At 46.2% G+C, this 17,618-nt stretch overlaps 1 protein-coding gene across 16 annotated transcripts in view; it reads right to left on the bottom strand.

Moving 5' to 3' along the window:
• Positions 1-17,618, bottom strand: part of kiaa1109 (KIAA1109 ortholog) — a 100,961-nt gene that overhangs the window by 40,112 nt on the left and 43,231 nt on the right. For 11 of the 16 annotated variants that reach the window (XM_063184559.1, XM_063184561.1, XM_063184565.1 and 8 more), the window contains exons 42-57: positions 17,590-17,618; positions 16,718-16,863; positions 16,003-16,228; positions 13,483-13,653; positions 12,837-13,024; positions 11,878-12,053; positions 10,502-11,349; positions 9,428-9,676; positions 9,021-9,114; positions 6,602-6,808; positions 3,441-3,676; positions 2,907-3,160; positions 2,619-2,724; positions 2,056-2,153; positions 1,110-1,295; positions 417-585 (exon numbers count right to left, since the gene is read on the bottom strand). The exon at positions 17,590-17,618 is cut by the window's right edge and continues 7 nt beyond it. In XM_063184559.1, coding sequence (XP_063040629.1) covers positions 417-585; positions 1,110-1,295; positions 2,056-2,153; positions 2,619-2,724; positions 2,907-3,160; positions 3,441-3,676; positions 6,602-6,808; positions 9,021-9,114; positions 9,428-9,676; positions 10,502-11,349; positions 11,878-12,053; positions 12,837-13,024; positions 13,483-13,653; positions 16,003-16,228; positions 16,718-16,863; positions 17,590-17,618 — 3,383 coding nt within the window. The remainder of the gene's footprint in view (positions 1-416; positions 586-1,109; positions 1,296-2,055; positions 2,154-2,618; positions 2,725-2,906; positions 3,161-3,440; positions 3,677-6,601; positions 6,809-9,020; positions 9,115-9,427; positions 9,677-10,501; positions 11,350-11,877; positions 12,054-12,836; positions 13,025-13,482; positions 13,654-16,002; positions 16,229-16,717; positions 16,864-17,589) is intronic. The other 5 variants (XM_063184562.1, XM_063184573.1, XM_063184576.1 and 2 more) reach the window with 1 other exon arrangement.

Raw genomic sequence — 17,618 nt, 5'->3', positions numbered from 1 at the left:
CTCTTCATGAATAAAGTGCCCTTGAGCAAGCCACCTCACCTCACATTACTGAAACCCTGTACCTAAATTACTCTATTTCCTTTTAGATAAAAGAGTCAGCTAAGTGTAATAGTAACTAAAAAAGCGCTCTCTGCCCTCTGCCCTCTGGTGGACCGAAACACACACGTACAGTCAACGTGCAAATGAGCGAATGTACACACAATCTCAAGACGATCACATAACCTCCTTGGCGGAGTAGTGCTGCTTTAGGTTATGCAGCGTGCACACATATTTTGCCATTGCATTCTGGTTCAATGCATTCTGGTTAAAAGCAGCACTGCTCCATAAAACACGAGCCCAATAATTTGTAAGGAACATACCCCTGTCAAAGTCTACAGGGTGGGTGTAATAGTAATAATGTGACGTATGGAACATACCCCTGTCAAAGGCCACAGGTTGGGCGAAGATGATTGGCCGGTTGAGTGTGATGAGCACCGCCTCCTTGTCTGAGCAGCCGCTGATCTCCTCCTGCAGGGCGTTCCGCAGGCCAATCCGAGTGCGGAAGTACGCCACGTGGTGGAAGTCCGATCCCGCCTCTTCGTAGACCTGTTGAGAGCACATTGGAGTATTCTCATTCCGTTTGGAAATCACTTAACTAAATGAGATAAAGCAATGTAACTTGGGTCATGAAAGGTTTCTGTAAGGTCACACACGTGTGTATGTATGCGTGTGTGTGTGTGCGTGCGTGCCAGAGGGATTTGTTGACTGAACAACTGACAAAATTCTGCTCAGTATCCAGCATAACTGGGAGCCTCTTCATTTGAAGACATACTGTAGGTGCCACATGCATCCTTAGGACACTCAGTGACCAGATTCCTTTAGTTTTGTGCAAAAATGCTGGCATGTGCTAGGATAAACGCCTATCTGTCCAAATGAAGAATTAAAAAGTGTGTGTGTGTGTGTGTGTGTGTGTGTGTGTGTGTGCTTCTATTTTGCTTCTACTGACCACCAGGCGGTGCTTTCAGCCAAGGCCTGGCGGTCATCCGAAACTCATAGAACCATGGTAACATGCGTAACCTTCGATTTGTATGCTTGTGGAAGTGCCTGCGTCTGTAGGAATGGATATATACCTGATGTTTGACAATCTGTCCAAGTGCGAGATGCAGGTCCACCTGACATTTGCCAAAGAGCTTCAGGTAGCTACTTCCTGTGGGCGTTGACTTGCACTGGATCCGATTGGACAGCTCAAGCTCAATCAGACCCGTCTCGAAGCGCACGGCACGCATGGACGGGGTAGTGGCAGTGACCTGGATGCCCTGTAAGACACCGGAGAGCATAAATCATCAGGGAAATGCTAAAGCACATACAGTATGTACCTGTACTTTTTAAATTGCATTAGCATTTATTAATATTAGCATTTATTAGCATTTACCCAGCCTGTCAAGACACAGCTGATTGTATTCTAATTGTTGCTCTTTGTACTGACACAGAATACTCGCGACTGTTGCACAAAACTCAGAATAATGAAGAAATTCTTACAAATACATAATTCCATGACCACTGCAATACACTGGGGGATTCATACACAGTATCAGCATGGGTATGCACAGTTTACAAGGGTTACCACTCTAATTCAGATATAAAATTCCATGATTTTCCATGACTTTACAGACCCCAAAAAAACAAAATTCCATGGCCACGTCCGTAAAAAGAAATGACGCTAAGAAGTTTTTAAAAGTGTGAAAATTATCTTCACCCCTAGAGCCAATGCAGAGCCACCACCAGACCTCAGTGGGATTATTACATTCTAGAATGTTGCACATTACAGCGCGAAACCAAACCGTCTCTAGCTAAACATTGTAGTATAACCAGTAAGAAACAATTTTATATACCAAACAAAATCTTTTTTTTTCCTTTTACACAACTGTTGGGATTCCATGATATTCCATGACTGTGCATGCAAAATGGCAAAATTCCATGACTTTCCATGACTGGAAAAAAATTAATGAAATACCATGATATTCCAGAAATTCCATGACCCGTGGGAACCCTGCTTTACACATACAGTATGATTACCTTGAACATGAGGTTGACAGAGTACAGCAAGATCTTGGGCTTATCTCCATCAGTGGACACATCGTGCTCGTTCCAAAGTGGGATTGGTTGCTCTCCACCTACATAGAATATAACACACACAGACACGCACACAAACACACCATGAAAGTGGGTAGAACTCCATGCCAAAGTGTTAGCCTTCAAAAGTGTGACTAGGTCAAAATCAGTCAATCTGGGGCCTCATGTACAAAAAGTTGCTTATGCACAAAAAAGCTCTGTACCGGTAAGCAACTTGTCAGGCAAATGTTCAGATGTACTAACACGGACTTCATGTGTACTACATTTCAAGTGAAATTGGACATACCACATGAAAACCTGTTCGTGCATGGACTAATACATTTGAAATTTTAGGTGCAAATGTATCTTTCTAGAGTTTCACTTACGCAAAGATTCGGTAGGATATCTATGGAAGTCTTTGTACATGAGGCCCCTGTTCTTAGTTACTGATGTATGGACAGATGAAAGACCGGAGTGCAGTATTTTATTCAATGTAATAGCGGTTGAAGAGGTCATGCCAGACATACCTGAGACCTTCTGGATAACCTCGTTGACCTCCTTCATGAACACCCTCTGCAGGAACACCAGGTGGTTCAGGAGGTCTGTGGTCAGGTTGTGCTCGAAGGACCCGATCTGTCCAGAGAGACACACATGGAATACCAGATGAACAAACACACACACGCACGCGCTTATGAGCACCGACCTGCCGACCTCTCATGCAGACAAGCTTTTTCTCTCGTCTTGTATCACAAAACTACATGGATATGAATATTCCATCAAAGCAATGCTCACAATAAACGCTGGCCTTAGCTCACCTCTGCCACGCAGCGCAGGTAGTTGCCCTGTAGGTAGTTGCCGTGCTTGGTGGGCATCTCCTCGGGGGCCCAGATGTGTTCACGTTCGCTGTGGCCCTCGTGCTCCTGGATGATGTACTCTCCCGACATGGTGACGGGAGGAAGCGTCAGGCTGGCGGAGGGCGGCATGGCAGACGCCGCATCCACCGGCGGCACCTTGGACTGGAAGCACAGCTTGTGGCTCGGCAGCTCGAACGTGAAGCGCGTCTGGGCACCTGGGGGAGTAGCAAAAACAAGGTATAGAGAATGTACAGAATGAACATTAGAGACGAAAAGCTTAGTTTAGTGATATTGGTCTGTGACTTGAAACACAGCTTGAGCTCGGCAGCTCGAACGTGAAGCGCATCTGGGTACGTCTAAAGGTCTTGAGGGAGGGCAACAGGTCCTAATGCTGTACATTGGCCTGTGTGTGTGTGTGTGTGTGTGTGTGTGTGTGTGTGTGTGTGTGTGTGTGTGTGTGTGTGTGTGTGTGTGTGTGTGTACATGTGTCCTCACCGGTCATGCCGTGGCTCTTCATGCGTCCCATCTTGTACTCTGCCTTAAGCGAGGGCAGCAGCGCGGCTCCGATGGTGATGCCGTCCAACATGGCGCTGAACTTGAGCACGATGGGTTTCTTCTCCAGGCCCTCCGGCAGCTGCGGGAACTCGTTGGCCTCCACCGGCGTCTGGTTGATGCTGGACGTCTTGTCCGAGGGCTGGGGGGTCGGGGTGTCCTCGCGGTTCGGAGGCGGCCTGGCGGTAAGAAAACATAATAAAAATGGATGCAGATATACAAAACAGAGTTGCTGAATGAGTAGAGAGAGAGAGAGAGAGAGAGAGAGAGAGAGAGAGAGAGAGAGAGAGAGAGACTTTATTAATCCCCAAGGGGAAATTGAGTGCCACCTGGTCATACAGTAGGTGTAGGTGATGAGAATAAAAACACACAATGTACGGTAAGCTGATAGTATGAACAAAATGCATTCAAGCATTCACATGTTATAGATTTCGGGTGAGACTGAGGGGGTTACGAGTGAGACGTCAATTTGGTCTATACACTTCTGAGAAATATCTACCCCCTCGAAAACGAGATATCTTATCTGAAGTGGATATCCCCCTAAGACCAACATCTAGTGATGCAGTGGCGGGCAAATTTAATCGAGCATTGTTTACATGTTTCCGTGTCCTTGCGGTATGGAACGGTTTGGCCTGCAAGTGTAGAGGAGATCAGGGGGGGTATGAATTTGGTTTGCAAGCTTCTTAGACAGACCCATTGGTGTTGTCAAGCAGGACTACACACTGCAGGGGGTGCTGTGGCACAGCGCACTAAAACACAACACCGTGGGTGCATTCTAATATGCAAACTCCCTTGCATGCTTGTGGCCTCACGATGACGACACTGATGACAGAAGTGTATTTCAACATCTCGGAAAGCGTCAGCGAAACGCAAGGCCACAAGCACAGGTGGAGGACAGGAGTCCACAAATTGGAAACTCCATCCGTACGTACGGTATGCAGATGACCGGGGTTGGAGTCTGGCCTGGGGCCTTTCCCAGCCCTTCCCTGTCTCTCTCCCCCACTTACTCCCTGTTATCTCTTCACTACCCTGTCTATATTCAAAGCCCACAAAAAAAACATTGAAAAACTATACAATAAGACTATACAATGCAATGCAGGAGAACTGGACAAACCCTCTGTGAATTCAGATGAAAGCTCTGACAGAGAAGGGAGGCAGTGAAGAGCAAATGTAACTTAACGCCGTTTACATAATGAATAGTGTAAAGGATACAAAAGTAGTGCATATTACAAGCCATTTCTGTTGCAATTTCTCTCAAAACAACAATAACCTGTAATTTGTGTACTGTATAGGACATTTCATACAAATGATGCAGCTCTGTTTACTTTACAGTTTTAAAAATTAAGCTTTGCTCCCCCCCAAAAACAGTTATCCCTAATGTCTCTCACTCATAGCTCCACTTTTACAGCATGTTTCATGACTAAATGTTCCCCTTTCCGTTCTGGATTCTTTACCGCATCTTGTTTGACGGGCCCCTCGACTACCATTAGGGCCTCTTATGTGGTAAATCCCCTCTTTTCTCTCAAACTTCAACGGCCATCCATACACAATAGAAACTGGCGAACTGTTTCTACTTTAGGAGTGCAACATGTAGCATGCAGTGTTACAAAGGGAATGCAGAATAAGGGCACACTGTGGTTTCCCTCCACATTCATCATCCACTGGCTTGGCTGCCTTTCTGACAGCCCACTTTGTCTCCATTACCGACCTTTTGATGGTGACAAGCAGAGACATTAAAGGCTCCTGCACCAAGTTCACCATATCCCACATCCATCTCCACTGTCGACTGGTAAAGATGTGATTACACTCTAGTTACGGTGTAAGAGGGGAGTGGAGTGGGTGGGGAGACGTGAAAAAATATGGAGGGCTGTTTGTGTGCAAAGCAATATAAGCGTGTGCAAATTTGTCTGTGTCTCGCACAAACAAAGAATAAGCGCGGGCAAATTTATCTGTGTCTACGGTGGTGAATATATTTTATGCGGGCGCGCACGCGCGCGTGTGTGTTTAGACTCCATTAGTTTAGACTCCATTGTTTTCAGCTCAACCCCGCACATCAGCATTGAGCGATGCTGTCAGCATTATACGAGGATTACGGATCAGGCTCTTTTGTTTGTAAATGCTATGGCTTCCAATTGTTGGTACTGTGAAGCCCTCATTGTTCGTAATAATCACCATAGATCAAATCCAATGAAATTAACATAACATGCTGCTTGGCTGCTGTACAATGGAGTTGCTGCATTCATTGCAAAAACTATTGTGTGTGTGTGTGTGTGTGTGTGTGTGTGTGTGTGTGTGTGTGTGTGTGTGTGTGTGTGTGTGTGTGTGTGTGTGTGTGTGTGTGTGTGTGTGTGTGTGTGTGTGTGTGTGTGTGTGTACGTGTGTGTACGTGTGTGTGCGTGTGTGAAAGAGAGAGTGCTTGAGTGAGTGAGTGTGTGTGTATGTGTATATGTTTATGCAAGTATATACTGTATGTGTGTGTATATGAGAGCATGTTTGGGCGTGGGCGTCTGTATTTGTGTGTATGGGTTTATGATGTATGGATGTGGGTATGCGTGTGTATTTGCTTTTGTGTATGTGGATGCAGTATACAAGTGTATATTTGTGCACAAGTGTCTGTTGGCATGGTGTGTATGTGAGTCTGTGCAAGTGTGAATATATTGCCGGCGTGGTGTGTGCGTGCATATTTGTGTGTATAAGTGTGTGTGCTATGTGAGTACTGTATATTTGAGCACAAGGGTGCGTTTTTTATGCATGTCAGAATGCATCTTGTCTGCTTGACTAGACTCAAGCGCTGGAGGGCTACCGTATGAGGTCTGAAATCTGCTTGGAGAGATGATGCGAGATGTGGTGTGCGTGTGTGTGTGTGTGTGTGTGTGTGTGTGTGTGTGTGTGTGTGTGTGTGTGTGTGTGTGTGTGTGTGTGTGTGTGTGTGTGTGTGTTTTGGCTAGACTCACCTGCTGGAGGGCTGTGTGTGTGTGTGTGTGTGTGTTTGTGTGTGTGTGTGTGTGTGTGTGTGTGTGTGTGTGTGTGTGTGTGTGTGTGTGTGTGTGTGTGTGTGTGTGTGTGTGTGTGTGCGCGTGCATGCGTGTGGGCTAGACACTCACGTGCTGGAAGGCTGTCGTATGAGGTCGGAGATCTGCTTGGAGAGCTGGTGTGAGATGCGGACCATCATGCTGTGCAGTGTGGCCGGGTGCTGGGGGATGTTGATGAGGATAGCGCCCACCTTGCACACCGCCGCGTTGTTGGTCTTCAGCCCCCGCTGGGCGCTGTACAGGGCCTGGGACTTGGCAATGTTGCACTTCACCACCGTCCTGGTAAACAGACACGCACAGGCGGGCGGACAAACGGACACACACACACACACAAAAATAGACACAGATACACACGCCCACAAACAAACCCACACACACACACGCAGACAGACAGACAGACAGACAGACAGACAGACAGACAGACAGACAGACAGACAGACACCCATACAAACATATCTAGTTAGAAAACATAGTAAAAATGGATACAGACATACAAAACAGAATCGGTTGAAGGAGTAGGAGATGAGAATAAACGCACAATATACTGTAGGCTTATATGCACAAAATGCATGCACGTGCAGGCACACAAACATACACTCACTCACATGCACACAATGTTATGGAACATCCATACAAATACAATGTGTGCTCCATCATCCTTAACAGTGGCTGGCCCTCCAAGGTAAGGAGGATGCAGATTATTGTTAAGTCTTGTAAACATAGTTCATTCAGACAAAATGCTCAGCCAGCACTCATAAGAGCGGGGCAAAAGGATAATGACCCAGCTCCCTACTGAGGCACAGACACTATCGGTACTTATCGGTACCAAAAAAGGGTGGGAAAAAGTAAATATGTTTAAAGTGTGGTTTGGCCCTATAAGGGATCAGATTATGGGAAACAACACACGCTCTTTCAGACTTTCAGACACACAACAAGAAAAACTAATGATGATGGTGATGCACGGCGAGTCTGCAGACTCCCTATATGCATGGTGGCGAACATGAGTGTAATAGCTGGCTGTGTGTTGATGGAAACAATCAGCATGACGCGCGCACACACACACACAAACGCACACGCACACGCACACACACACACGCACACACACACACACCAAACTATAATGCTCTGTAATAAGGGACAAACAGAGTGATTCAGAGCGAGTCTGCAAGCTCCTTATCCTAAGCCTGAGGTGAGCATGGAGCATGGGGATGGAAACGTAATCAGCATGCCGTAGACACTGTATTGTGTGGCGTAGCAACATAATGACTGGTAGCAACAACATAATGAACACCAGGTGAGCACTGTCGGACCGTCTGACAGCCATAATGAATAAGACACAAACACGGCATGAGCACTGCATGGTGGCCACACATTGACACCGAATCAAGAAAAAGAGACAGACAAGAAAGGCTCAGGAGGAAGACCACAAGAGGATCGGAGTGATGCATTAAAGATGTGCTGCAGAGGAGAAGAAAGAGAGTGAACAAGTGGGAGAGAGTGAGAGAGAGAGAGGGTGGGGAGCGAGAGAGAGAGAGGGTGGGGAGCGAGAGAGAGAGAGAACGAGAGAGAGAAAAAGAAAGAGAGAGAGAGGGAGAGAGAGAGAGAGAGAGAGAGAGAGAGAGAGAGAGAGAGAGAGAGAGAGAGAGAGAGAGAGAAAGAAAGAGAGAGAAAAAGAAAGCGACACCAACAACACAGATAAATGAAATAAAAAAACAATGCAGTGGCACAGGAAACTGACGGTGAGCTGGTGCTTGGAGATGTTGCGGAGCGAAAGACCATGAGAGGAGAGGAGCTGTGAGGAACGTGGGGGTGTGGAGAAAAACCATGAGGAGGAGGAGGGAGTGAACAGGATGATCTCCACAAATAGAAAGACAGAGGTGAAGATGTGAGCGGCTGCAGACTCATGAAGACTTTAGACGGGGAAAAGAAGGGAAGAGGGAAGGGGAAGGAGAGAAAAGCGATCCAACATACAAAAACTCCTGCTTGACTGTGCTGGTAGGAGAAGTGGGGAAATCCTCCAATCTGGGTACCCCAAAAAGATAAAGAGAGATAAAGAGAAAGAGAGAGAGAGATAAAAACAGAAAGAAAAGCAAGTAGAGAAAGTGAAAGAAACAAACAGGAATGTTGAGATAGAAAAGGGACCAAAGTAAGAAGAGAAAGGAGTTAACAGGATAAAAAAGAGGAAATCGATGATCATATTGCATACAAAGAAAACTGCAGTTCCAGAACAAAACCAGTAAGGTTGTACAAAACCAAGCCTTGTATAAGTAATCAAACGTATTCAAAACATTAAGAAGTCAAATCATTGTTAGAAAAAAACAAAAAACATGCACAGCAGCATATAGGATAAACGGCACAAACAGAAAGGAGCATGCACAAACAGGAGAGAGAGAGAGAGAGAGAGAGAGAGAGAGAGAGAGAGAGAGAGAGAGAGAGAGAGAGAGAGAGATATGTCACAGTTCAGATGCAAAGGTCATGATGGGGTACTGACTGGATGTCTGGTGTGATGCCCTCCAGTAGGACAATGTTGACCCCTCCGATGTGAGAAGAGGCGCACGTCTCTGTCATCTTCTGATGCAGGATATCTAACAAAAAAGAGGACATATTATCATGATGCAATTCAGTGTAAATCAAAACATTACCTGACAGAAATGTAGTGACTAGTGATATGTTGCTGAAAAGATCTTTGATACTGAGAGCTCTTTGAATTGATTAAAGGTTTTAACATGAATATGGAAACTGAAGTGCTACAACTAATATATAATGAATATTATTGCATTGTGGATATTATTTACATAAAATGGATGAATCACTGGTGAATGGCTGACCAATTGTGAGACATTCAGAGTCAGTTCTTTATCCATTTTAGTGTGGTAATGAATATGTGTAACTGTTTACCTTTCATCTTCTCCTTGAGTGTGAAGCTGCCGTGTATCTTCTTGAGCTCGGCCTCCATGGTGAGGCCCCCGATGTCTGCCTCCAGGTGGGTGCGGTTCACCATGCCCACCCCAAACACAATCAGGGTCACGTGGTGCGGCTCGCTGCCCCCCAGGCTTCGCCGGCGGCCCGAGGGGCGGCTAGGCGGAGACTCGCCCTCCGACTCGATGACCAAACGGCATGGGACATCTGTCGGACTGCGCCCACCGTCTGTTGAGGAGGGGAAAGTTTGTTTGTTTTCATTTATAGCTATTTAAACAGCTGTGGCTATGTCATGGCCAATACTGGTAATACGATTTCACTAATTCATAAAACATCAACAATGAAATAAATACATTAAATACGTAAGTTTGTTCATATCAATACACTTTTACAAGTTTAAAACCTTTAAGAGATGGGATCTTATTAAAAATGGCTAATATAGTACCTTCTTTAAAAAGCTGCTGCCATTTTGTTGCAAGGGCAGAGCAAGATATAATACAGTATGCTTAACTGATAAGAGATTGCCACAAAGATCACACATTGTAGGTTCAGGAGAGGAAAGAGTGAAAGAGAGTAAATATTACTGAAGTTAAACCCATTCAGTTATTAAAGGACAACTCCGTCCATTTGACAAATGCATCTCAGCTGTTTGAGGCCAATGAAAGTTGACCTAAGGGAAAATCGTGTGAAAATTTCATGCGGGCTGAATTTTCCTTTAAGTAGGATTATTATTAACTCATTCTTTTGAGCGTTGACAGATCCTCCCTTGAAAATTGGTTATTGGGACCATTAACAAACATGTCACACACAGTGCAGTGAAACTTTATCTACAATACGTCCAAAGAGTGCTTGTTTCTTGCAGTGTGCATCATTTTATGAAAACTGAGACAGTATCAGCTAAAAAGGGCTAAAATGACCGTTTCAAATGGATTATGCCTCACACACCATTGTTGTAATTGTGTAATCTTGAAGATTGCCCAGGACTGACATCCACATTTGAGTAACAACAGAGAAACCAGCCATAGCTGACTCCAATCATATTAATGCGCTCACCTGAGAGTCCGTTGTCGGCAGCCTCCTTGTCCAGTATGCCGGTGGGGTCGGAGATGAGTGAGTAGAAGTTGAGCAGCTTGTACATGTTCTGCCAGCACTCGGCCGAGGGCTCGCTCTGCTCCGACACCGTGATGGAGTCTGAGTCGTCCATCTGGATGGTCATGTGGTCGGCCACGTCACGCGACCCCTTCCGCGACACCTTTGACGTCCTCCGCTCCCCACGGCTCAGGGTGTTGCGCCCACTGCGTGGCTCGCGTCTCGGGAGAGTGTCCAGGCCCGGGATGCCCGAGCTGGAGCTCACCCCTCCTCCCGACCCCCCTCCTATTCCCATTCCTCCTCCTCCAATTCCACCCGCCCCAGGAATCGGCATACCGACACTGCTTGTTACACCCGCACCGGAGTTGCCCGTGCCGGCGCGTTTGGCCTTCTGCCCCGTGTGCCGGGACATGGTCCCGTTTAGGCTCCCGCGGCTGCTACGGCTAAAGTCTGACGAGCGGAACTGCCGGTAGGGCCTGGCCTTAAACGTGGGCGTCGGGGACGCCGACCCGGCAGTGTAGCGGTTCAGCTTGATGTCGGTCTGCGTGGCCTTGATCTCGTCGATCATGGTGCTGAACTGGTGGACGAGGCGCACGAGGGCCATGTCCACGTGCTGGCGGATGGCCTGGCACGCCAGCGTGAAGTGGCAGTGGACGCTGGCGTGCGGGCGCCGGCTCAGCTCGTGGAAGGCGAGGCCGGGCGGGCCGCCGGAGGAGGACATGCACTTCTCCAGCACCACCGCGTTCAGGCTGAACGTCTCGATCATCAGGGCCGGCTTGAACTCCAGCGGGGGAAGGTTCACCATGCCTTGTCTTGGAGAAACACGCAGTAACAAAGACAGGGTCAAAAATTATACTTGGTAACAAATAAATGAACCCAGCCATAACCGTGAACTAAAGGCCTCTTTTCCACATGCAATCCGGCCGTGCCGTGTTGTGTCGAGCTGAGTGGTGGTGTTCAGTCAGCCTGGTTTGTGTTTCCGTACCCGGAGTTAAGTTTTTGATATCGTCATATAGCATTACTTTATGTAGGCTAGTTGACTAACATAAGGCCAGCAGATTTCCAAGTCATCAAATAGACTACAGTATACAGTATAGCTTGAGCGACATCCTATTTGGACACTATAATGGAACGGGCAGTGCAAAAGCACCTCAAAAGGCATAAAGACAGCTGCAAGGGCTGAAAGGCTGAAATAATAAATGGCTTAATTCATCTATTATAGTATATACAGTAAAAAGACATGTAGGGGCAAAAAGGGTAACTAGGTGTCAATCCTGGATGCCTTTCCACTGGTTCTTGAAAAGGTTTCTTTGCTGATGTCCTCCTCCACAGACACTTACTTGCGGGCGCGCTTGTTCTTGCGGTCCTTGCTGGTGTCGGAGTCCACGATGTCGGCCCTGAGGCACTCCAGGGTGCCGCTGAAGGACAGGTGCTCCCCAAAGTACATCTTGTAGCTGAAGGGGGGAGCGTCCTGTGGCTGGATACCCGTGTGGCTCAGCAGCGGCTTAAACACAACCTAAAGAAGATATAGTAGTAAAGTATACAAATGTTAGATGGTTCTTAATCAATTATAGTACATTATCAAGATCGATGATTGGGTGGTGCTGTGGCACTGTGGGCTAAGCCCCCCACATTTGGACTTGCATACCCATGGGGGGTCAAAGAAAGGTATATATTTTTTTAAAGGGCAATGCATGTCAGTCTTTCAGACCCATCTGCATATTAGCCTTCTAGTCCCAGTCTCGAACCCCCAACCTCAAAGCAAACTCTGGGTGTGGGAGGCAGAAGTGCCATCAAGGGAGCTAAGAGCTGGCTAAGTAGTGTATCGATATGACAGTCAATGACATTTTTTAGTGCTCAGACGTCAGGTGGTACAACCTCAGCTAATGCCCAGAAATTAATTAGTAATTGGTCATTAATAATAATTAAATAAATTACATTTCACACTTAGCTCTGCTACCTGGTATCCATGACATGAACAAGTGCACCGGTGTGTGTGCTAGTATGTGTGCATCACATACACGAACGCGCGCGGGCGCGTGTGTGTGTGTGTGTGTGTCTACAGCAGTGGTGTCCAAATGCCGGCCCACGGGCCAGAACCGGTTCGGGCATGGGAAACATTTGGCCCGCCATGAAGTTTCAAATGAAAACCTACGTATACAGTATGTGTGCTATCTCTGACCATACAGTCGGGGTATTTGTTTGGCCCTCAACCCTATTTGCGCTACATAATTTGGCACTTGCAGAAAAATAATTGTAGACCACTGGTGCACAGTATGCATTGCTGTGTGTATGGTACCTGAGCGTCTGCGAGCTGTACAGCGGCAGGGCACTGGTTGATCGGGTCGTCGGGCTCCAGCAGGTCTTCCTGGCTGGTGCTGTGCTGTGAGTGGGTGTGGGTGTGCTGGGAGTGCGTGTCCAGGGTGTTCTGGTCACTTGACAAGACCGTGTTGAAGTCTGACGCCGAAGGAATGGTGGGCAGAACTCCTGAAAATAAGAACAAAAAAGAGAAATCTCAAACACAAGATTTAAGCAAGTGTGGATTGAAGTAGAGCGGTCACAGGACAAGGATATTTCATACAAGTGATGATATTCAAGTGCACATTCACACACATGTACACCCATCCACCCACCCACCCACCCACCCACACACACACACACACACACACACACACACACACACACACACACACACACACACACACACACACACACACACACACACACACACACACACACACACACACACACACACACACACACACACACACACACACACACACACACACACACACACGTACACACAAACCAACCCACCAACCCCCACACACACACACACACACACACACACGCACACTCACATGTACACACAAACCAACCCACCAACCCCCCCACACACACACACACCCACCCACACACACACACGCGTGTGTACACCCACACACCTCCAGTCTGCAGGCTGTTGTGTTGTGATGGGCGGTTCAGGGGGGACTCCTGTAAGTTCCCTCCCCCGGTGCGGTTGCCCACGGCGTTGGACATCCAGTTGTAGAAACTGACCGGGGAAGGCTCCGCCAGCAGAGGATGCTCTGTCAGCACCTCCGCACCCACACTGTTACCTGGGGAACAGGGGTGTAAATAATAACAATTAGTGCTATTCATCGTCTTATCGTGTTCACTCAACTCTGTTTTAACAGCGACATTTTTTAAATCATGAGATTAAAGGTTGCTGTGATCCAGTGAATTTATTTCATAAACTGGCTGACCACTCCTTGTAATGATGGCTAAACTACAACCTCCAACATGCCCGGTAACAGACGACACTGGGAAGAGATGTGCCCCCTCCCTCTTAAGGAGTCGGGCACTTCAGCTGCACTGGCTGGCTATACGGTAGCCTACAGCAGTGAGATAGACAACAATGAAGGCAACAGTCTGTAAATAAATTATTTAATAAGTTCTCCATGCCCCATTTTTGAAAGTTATGACTAGTGGTGGGCCGTTATCGGCGTTAACGTGCTGCGATAATGTGAGACTCTTGTCGCGCGATAAAGAAAATATCGCACGTTAATCTATTCTCAAAATATAGGTTTGGAATTTGGGTATGCACGTCACCATAGCGTTAAATTGACAGACGCTTTCAGACTGCGCTCCAGTCGTTTCTCCTCTCCACCTGCTGCTAGCAGACCTACTAAATATGAAGTGTTTGCATGCTGAAAACATTAATCCCTCTGCCGTGGTAGGTGTTGTTTGAGTGCTTTTTCATAAGTGGTAGACTAAAGAGACGTTATTGTTTAAGGTGACCATAGAGAGACATTATTGTGTGTGAGTAGGCAACCAGCCCGACATAGCCTATATTTCCTCACGCATTGCATGGAACACATAGCCTAAACAACTTCCAGAAATCTTGCCTGTGCCATAATTGAAAAACATTCCGTGTGATATGCATTTTGAAGATTGTCAAACTGAAACTGTCAATATCTACTCTCACTGAATGTTTGTGTTGCAATCGTGCACATTTGCGACTCAGTGAGATATTCTCATGTCAAACGGTAATAATCCTTGCGGTTGTCGCGCTTGATTTTTTTTTTTTTGCCAACTGAATTCATTTCGAGTTGTAACTCCTCTGGCGTTCTGACTCTGAAAAAAAGTGTCAGGTTTAGGCCAAATCGCCGTGTGCCAGTGCTGCAGGTTCTAGATAGCGAGTAGCCTGGCTCTGCTGAGGGCTGCTGCTTTTTTTACTAGTCAGTGGCAGATTCTCTCTCTCTCTCTCTCTCTCTCTCTCTCTCTCTCTCTCTCTCTCTCTCTCTCTCTCTCTCTCTCTCTCTCTCTCTCTCTCTCTCTCTCTCTCTCTCTCTCTCTCTCTCTCTCTCTCTCTCTCTCTCTCTCTCTCTCTCTCTCTCTCTCTCTCTCTCTCTCTCTCTCTTCTCTCTCTCTCTCTCTCTCTCTCTCTCTCTCTCTCTCTCTCTCCCCATTAGAAATGCTGAATTGTTGAGGTAATTTTGTTTAAATAGCCTAAATGTTTGATAGATTTATCTGTAATTGCCTCCACAATGTATAGCGCTGTTTTGAAATGTCAGCATCTTGTAACTGTAAATGCTTCCTAATATATTGGACACACTTTACACATATTGCAGTGATTTTTTTCATCACCAAGTATCAACATAACCATTTTTTGAAGATGAGATGCATTTTGGAAAAAAAAGATGAGCTCTGGTCTAATGCGCCATCTGTCTTAAGAAACCCCAAGGTTTTTTTTGGCATTATTTTGCTAGCGTGCCTATTCTGAATGAGCCATTTTGATATAGATTAATCTAGATTAATCTAGATTAATTTCCTAATTACAGTGAGATTAATCTAGATTAAAAAAAAATAATCTATGCCCACCCCTAGTTATGACCCATATTTGATTGTGAACAGTGTGTTGCACGACTATACCACAAGTATTTTCATTATAATGCTTGCATTGTAATAAGAATTGCCATAGATGCCTGTGACTACATTTCTGATATGATCAACTGTGAATAAGAAATAGCCAAACTGTCCGAGCTCCCTCACCCTCTCCAAGCTCATATGCACTGATCTGTTAGAAGCCAACTTGCAGGAGTGACTCATCACAGATGCTGCTGACGGGTATTTGGACCACTTGGCCCACTTACACGGTATGATTAATCATGACCCTTGACATCGAAGGCTAATTGAAAGTAATCAAGAGTTCTGATCCAAACATTTGATGAAAACAGTTTTTAATTGGTCATTATGACCTGTACGAGGTAATGCTGTGCTAAATAGTCATCCAAGATCAAGACTGGGCTACCTTTCAGCGACTAAATTTCATATGGCATTAAAATCATTAATATTCTTAATTCTAATATTCTTAATTCTGTATGAAGTAATGGTGTGGTAAAGGGTGGTGTACCTGTGTGTACCTGTGTGTCTGTGTTAAATTGACACAGTAATGGGTCATGTACCTGTGCGTGTGAGGGAGGTGCTCTTGGCGGCGGTCACGTCACTGACGCGAGGGGGCGTGGCCTCCAGCAGGTTGTGCAGGCTGGGGAAGCTGCCCGTGAGGTAGCTGAGGAGCGACTCCTTTCGGGGGCTGTGGTTGGGCGGCATGCCTGCCCGGCTGACGTGGGCGGGAGAGTCGGCCGCCGTGTCTCCACTGGTGTAGCTCAGAGACTGGTACGGGTGCGAGCCCTGAAATCACACACACAAGCAACAACACACCGTTTAAAATGTCAAAAGGTGTCAAAAGTAAAAGTTAAAGTAAATTCATGCTGTAAGTACAACATTAGGCCATGGTTTTACATAGCTGTTACACCATTTACTCCACTGTACCTAATGATAGACTGAATTGTTACTGAAAAACACAAACAAATCCAACAAGGGCCCTGAGGGTCCGACCCGCCACAATCTTTATCCAACCAGTGCCGAGTCATCTGATCATGAGATAAGTACACAGGTCTACAGTTACTCAAAATTTGACATGCTCACAGATGCACAAGCGTGCGCACACACACACACACACACACACACACACACACACACACACACACACACACACACACACACACACACACACACACACACACACACACACACACACACACACACACACACACACACACACACACACACACACACACACACACACACACACACACACACACACACACACACCTCTACCTTTATCCTGAGAGCTGACTCGCTGTGAGCGTGAGACTTGGAGAGTTTCCTCATGATCTCCACACCGCTGACAGGAGCATTGTTTCCTGTCTGGGCTGGCCGGCTACACACCCCCTCTAGCAGCATGGTGTGCTCACTCACTGCACCTGAGAAACATCAGCACACACCAGCAAACCATGAGGATGAGGAGTTGTATAAAGTAGAACTAGACATACTCTTACAGATGTAATTTACAACACCAGCAGTATAATACAAAGTTGAAATCGTACAATATTACACCACTAGTGTTGTAATTACATCTGTAAGACGCATGCACGCAATCTCAGTGAAACATACTGTAAATTTGCCATTTTAAAAAAATCAGTGCAGACTTTCCAATCAGAGGAATTTATTAGTCATGTGAGTATTTGGAAAATAGACACACAGATGGAGTCGAATTTTCCCCACAAACATGTTAATTCTGGGGAAATTAGTTCCTTGCCCATCTATACGGGTGTTTTTCTTGATCATGGCTATGGCTTTACTCATTTGCTAATGGAAATGTGTCAGTGTGTATGCACATTAGTGGTGTGGATTGGTATTGCCCTCATGATCCGATTCGATCACAATTCGGGAGGTAGCGATTCGATTCGATTCAATTCTATGTGATCCGATCCGATCCGATTCAATTCTACAATGCTTTGCAATGCATTACATTTCTACTGAAAGCAAAGCAAATGTTTAATCAGTCATGAAGAGGCAATACAAGTAGTCAGATACTGAGCAACAATTTATTGGCTGTTTTCTGTATCATTCTGTATCAGTTAGTGGGTAAGACAGTACATCTGAAGCGTTTTTTATAAACTTGGTGTCCAGGCCATCTAGGTCCTTACCCCATGGTTTCAGTTCAGATATAGCTCTT

Source organism: Engraulis encrasicolus, chromosome 19 (assembly GCF_034702125.1).
Source record: "Engraulis encrasicolus isolate BLACKSEA-1 chromosome 19, IST_EnEncr_1.0, whole genome shotgun sequence".
Lineage (NCBI taxonomy): Eukaryota > Metazoa > Chordata > Actinopteri > Clupeiformes > Engraulidae > Engraulis > Engraulis encrasicolus.
This window is presented reverse-complemented; position numbering and strand designations above follow the sequence as displayed.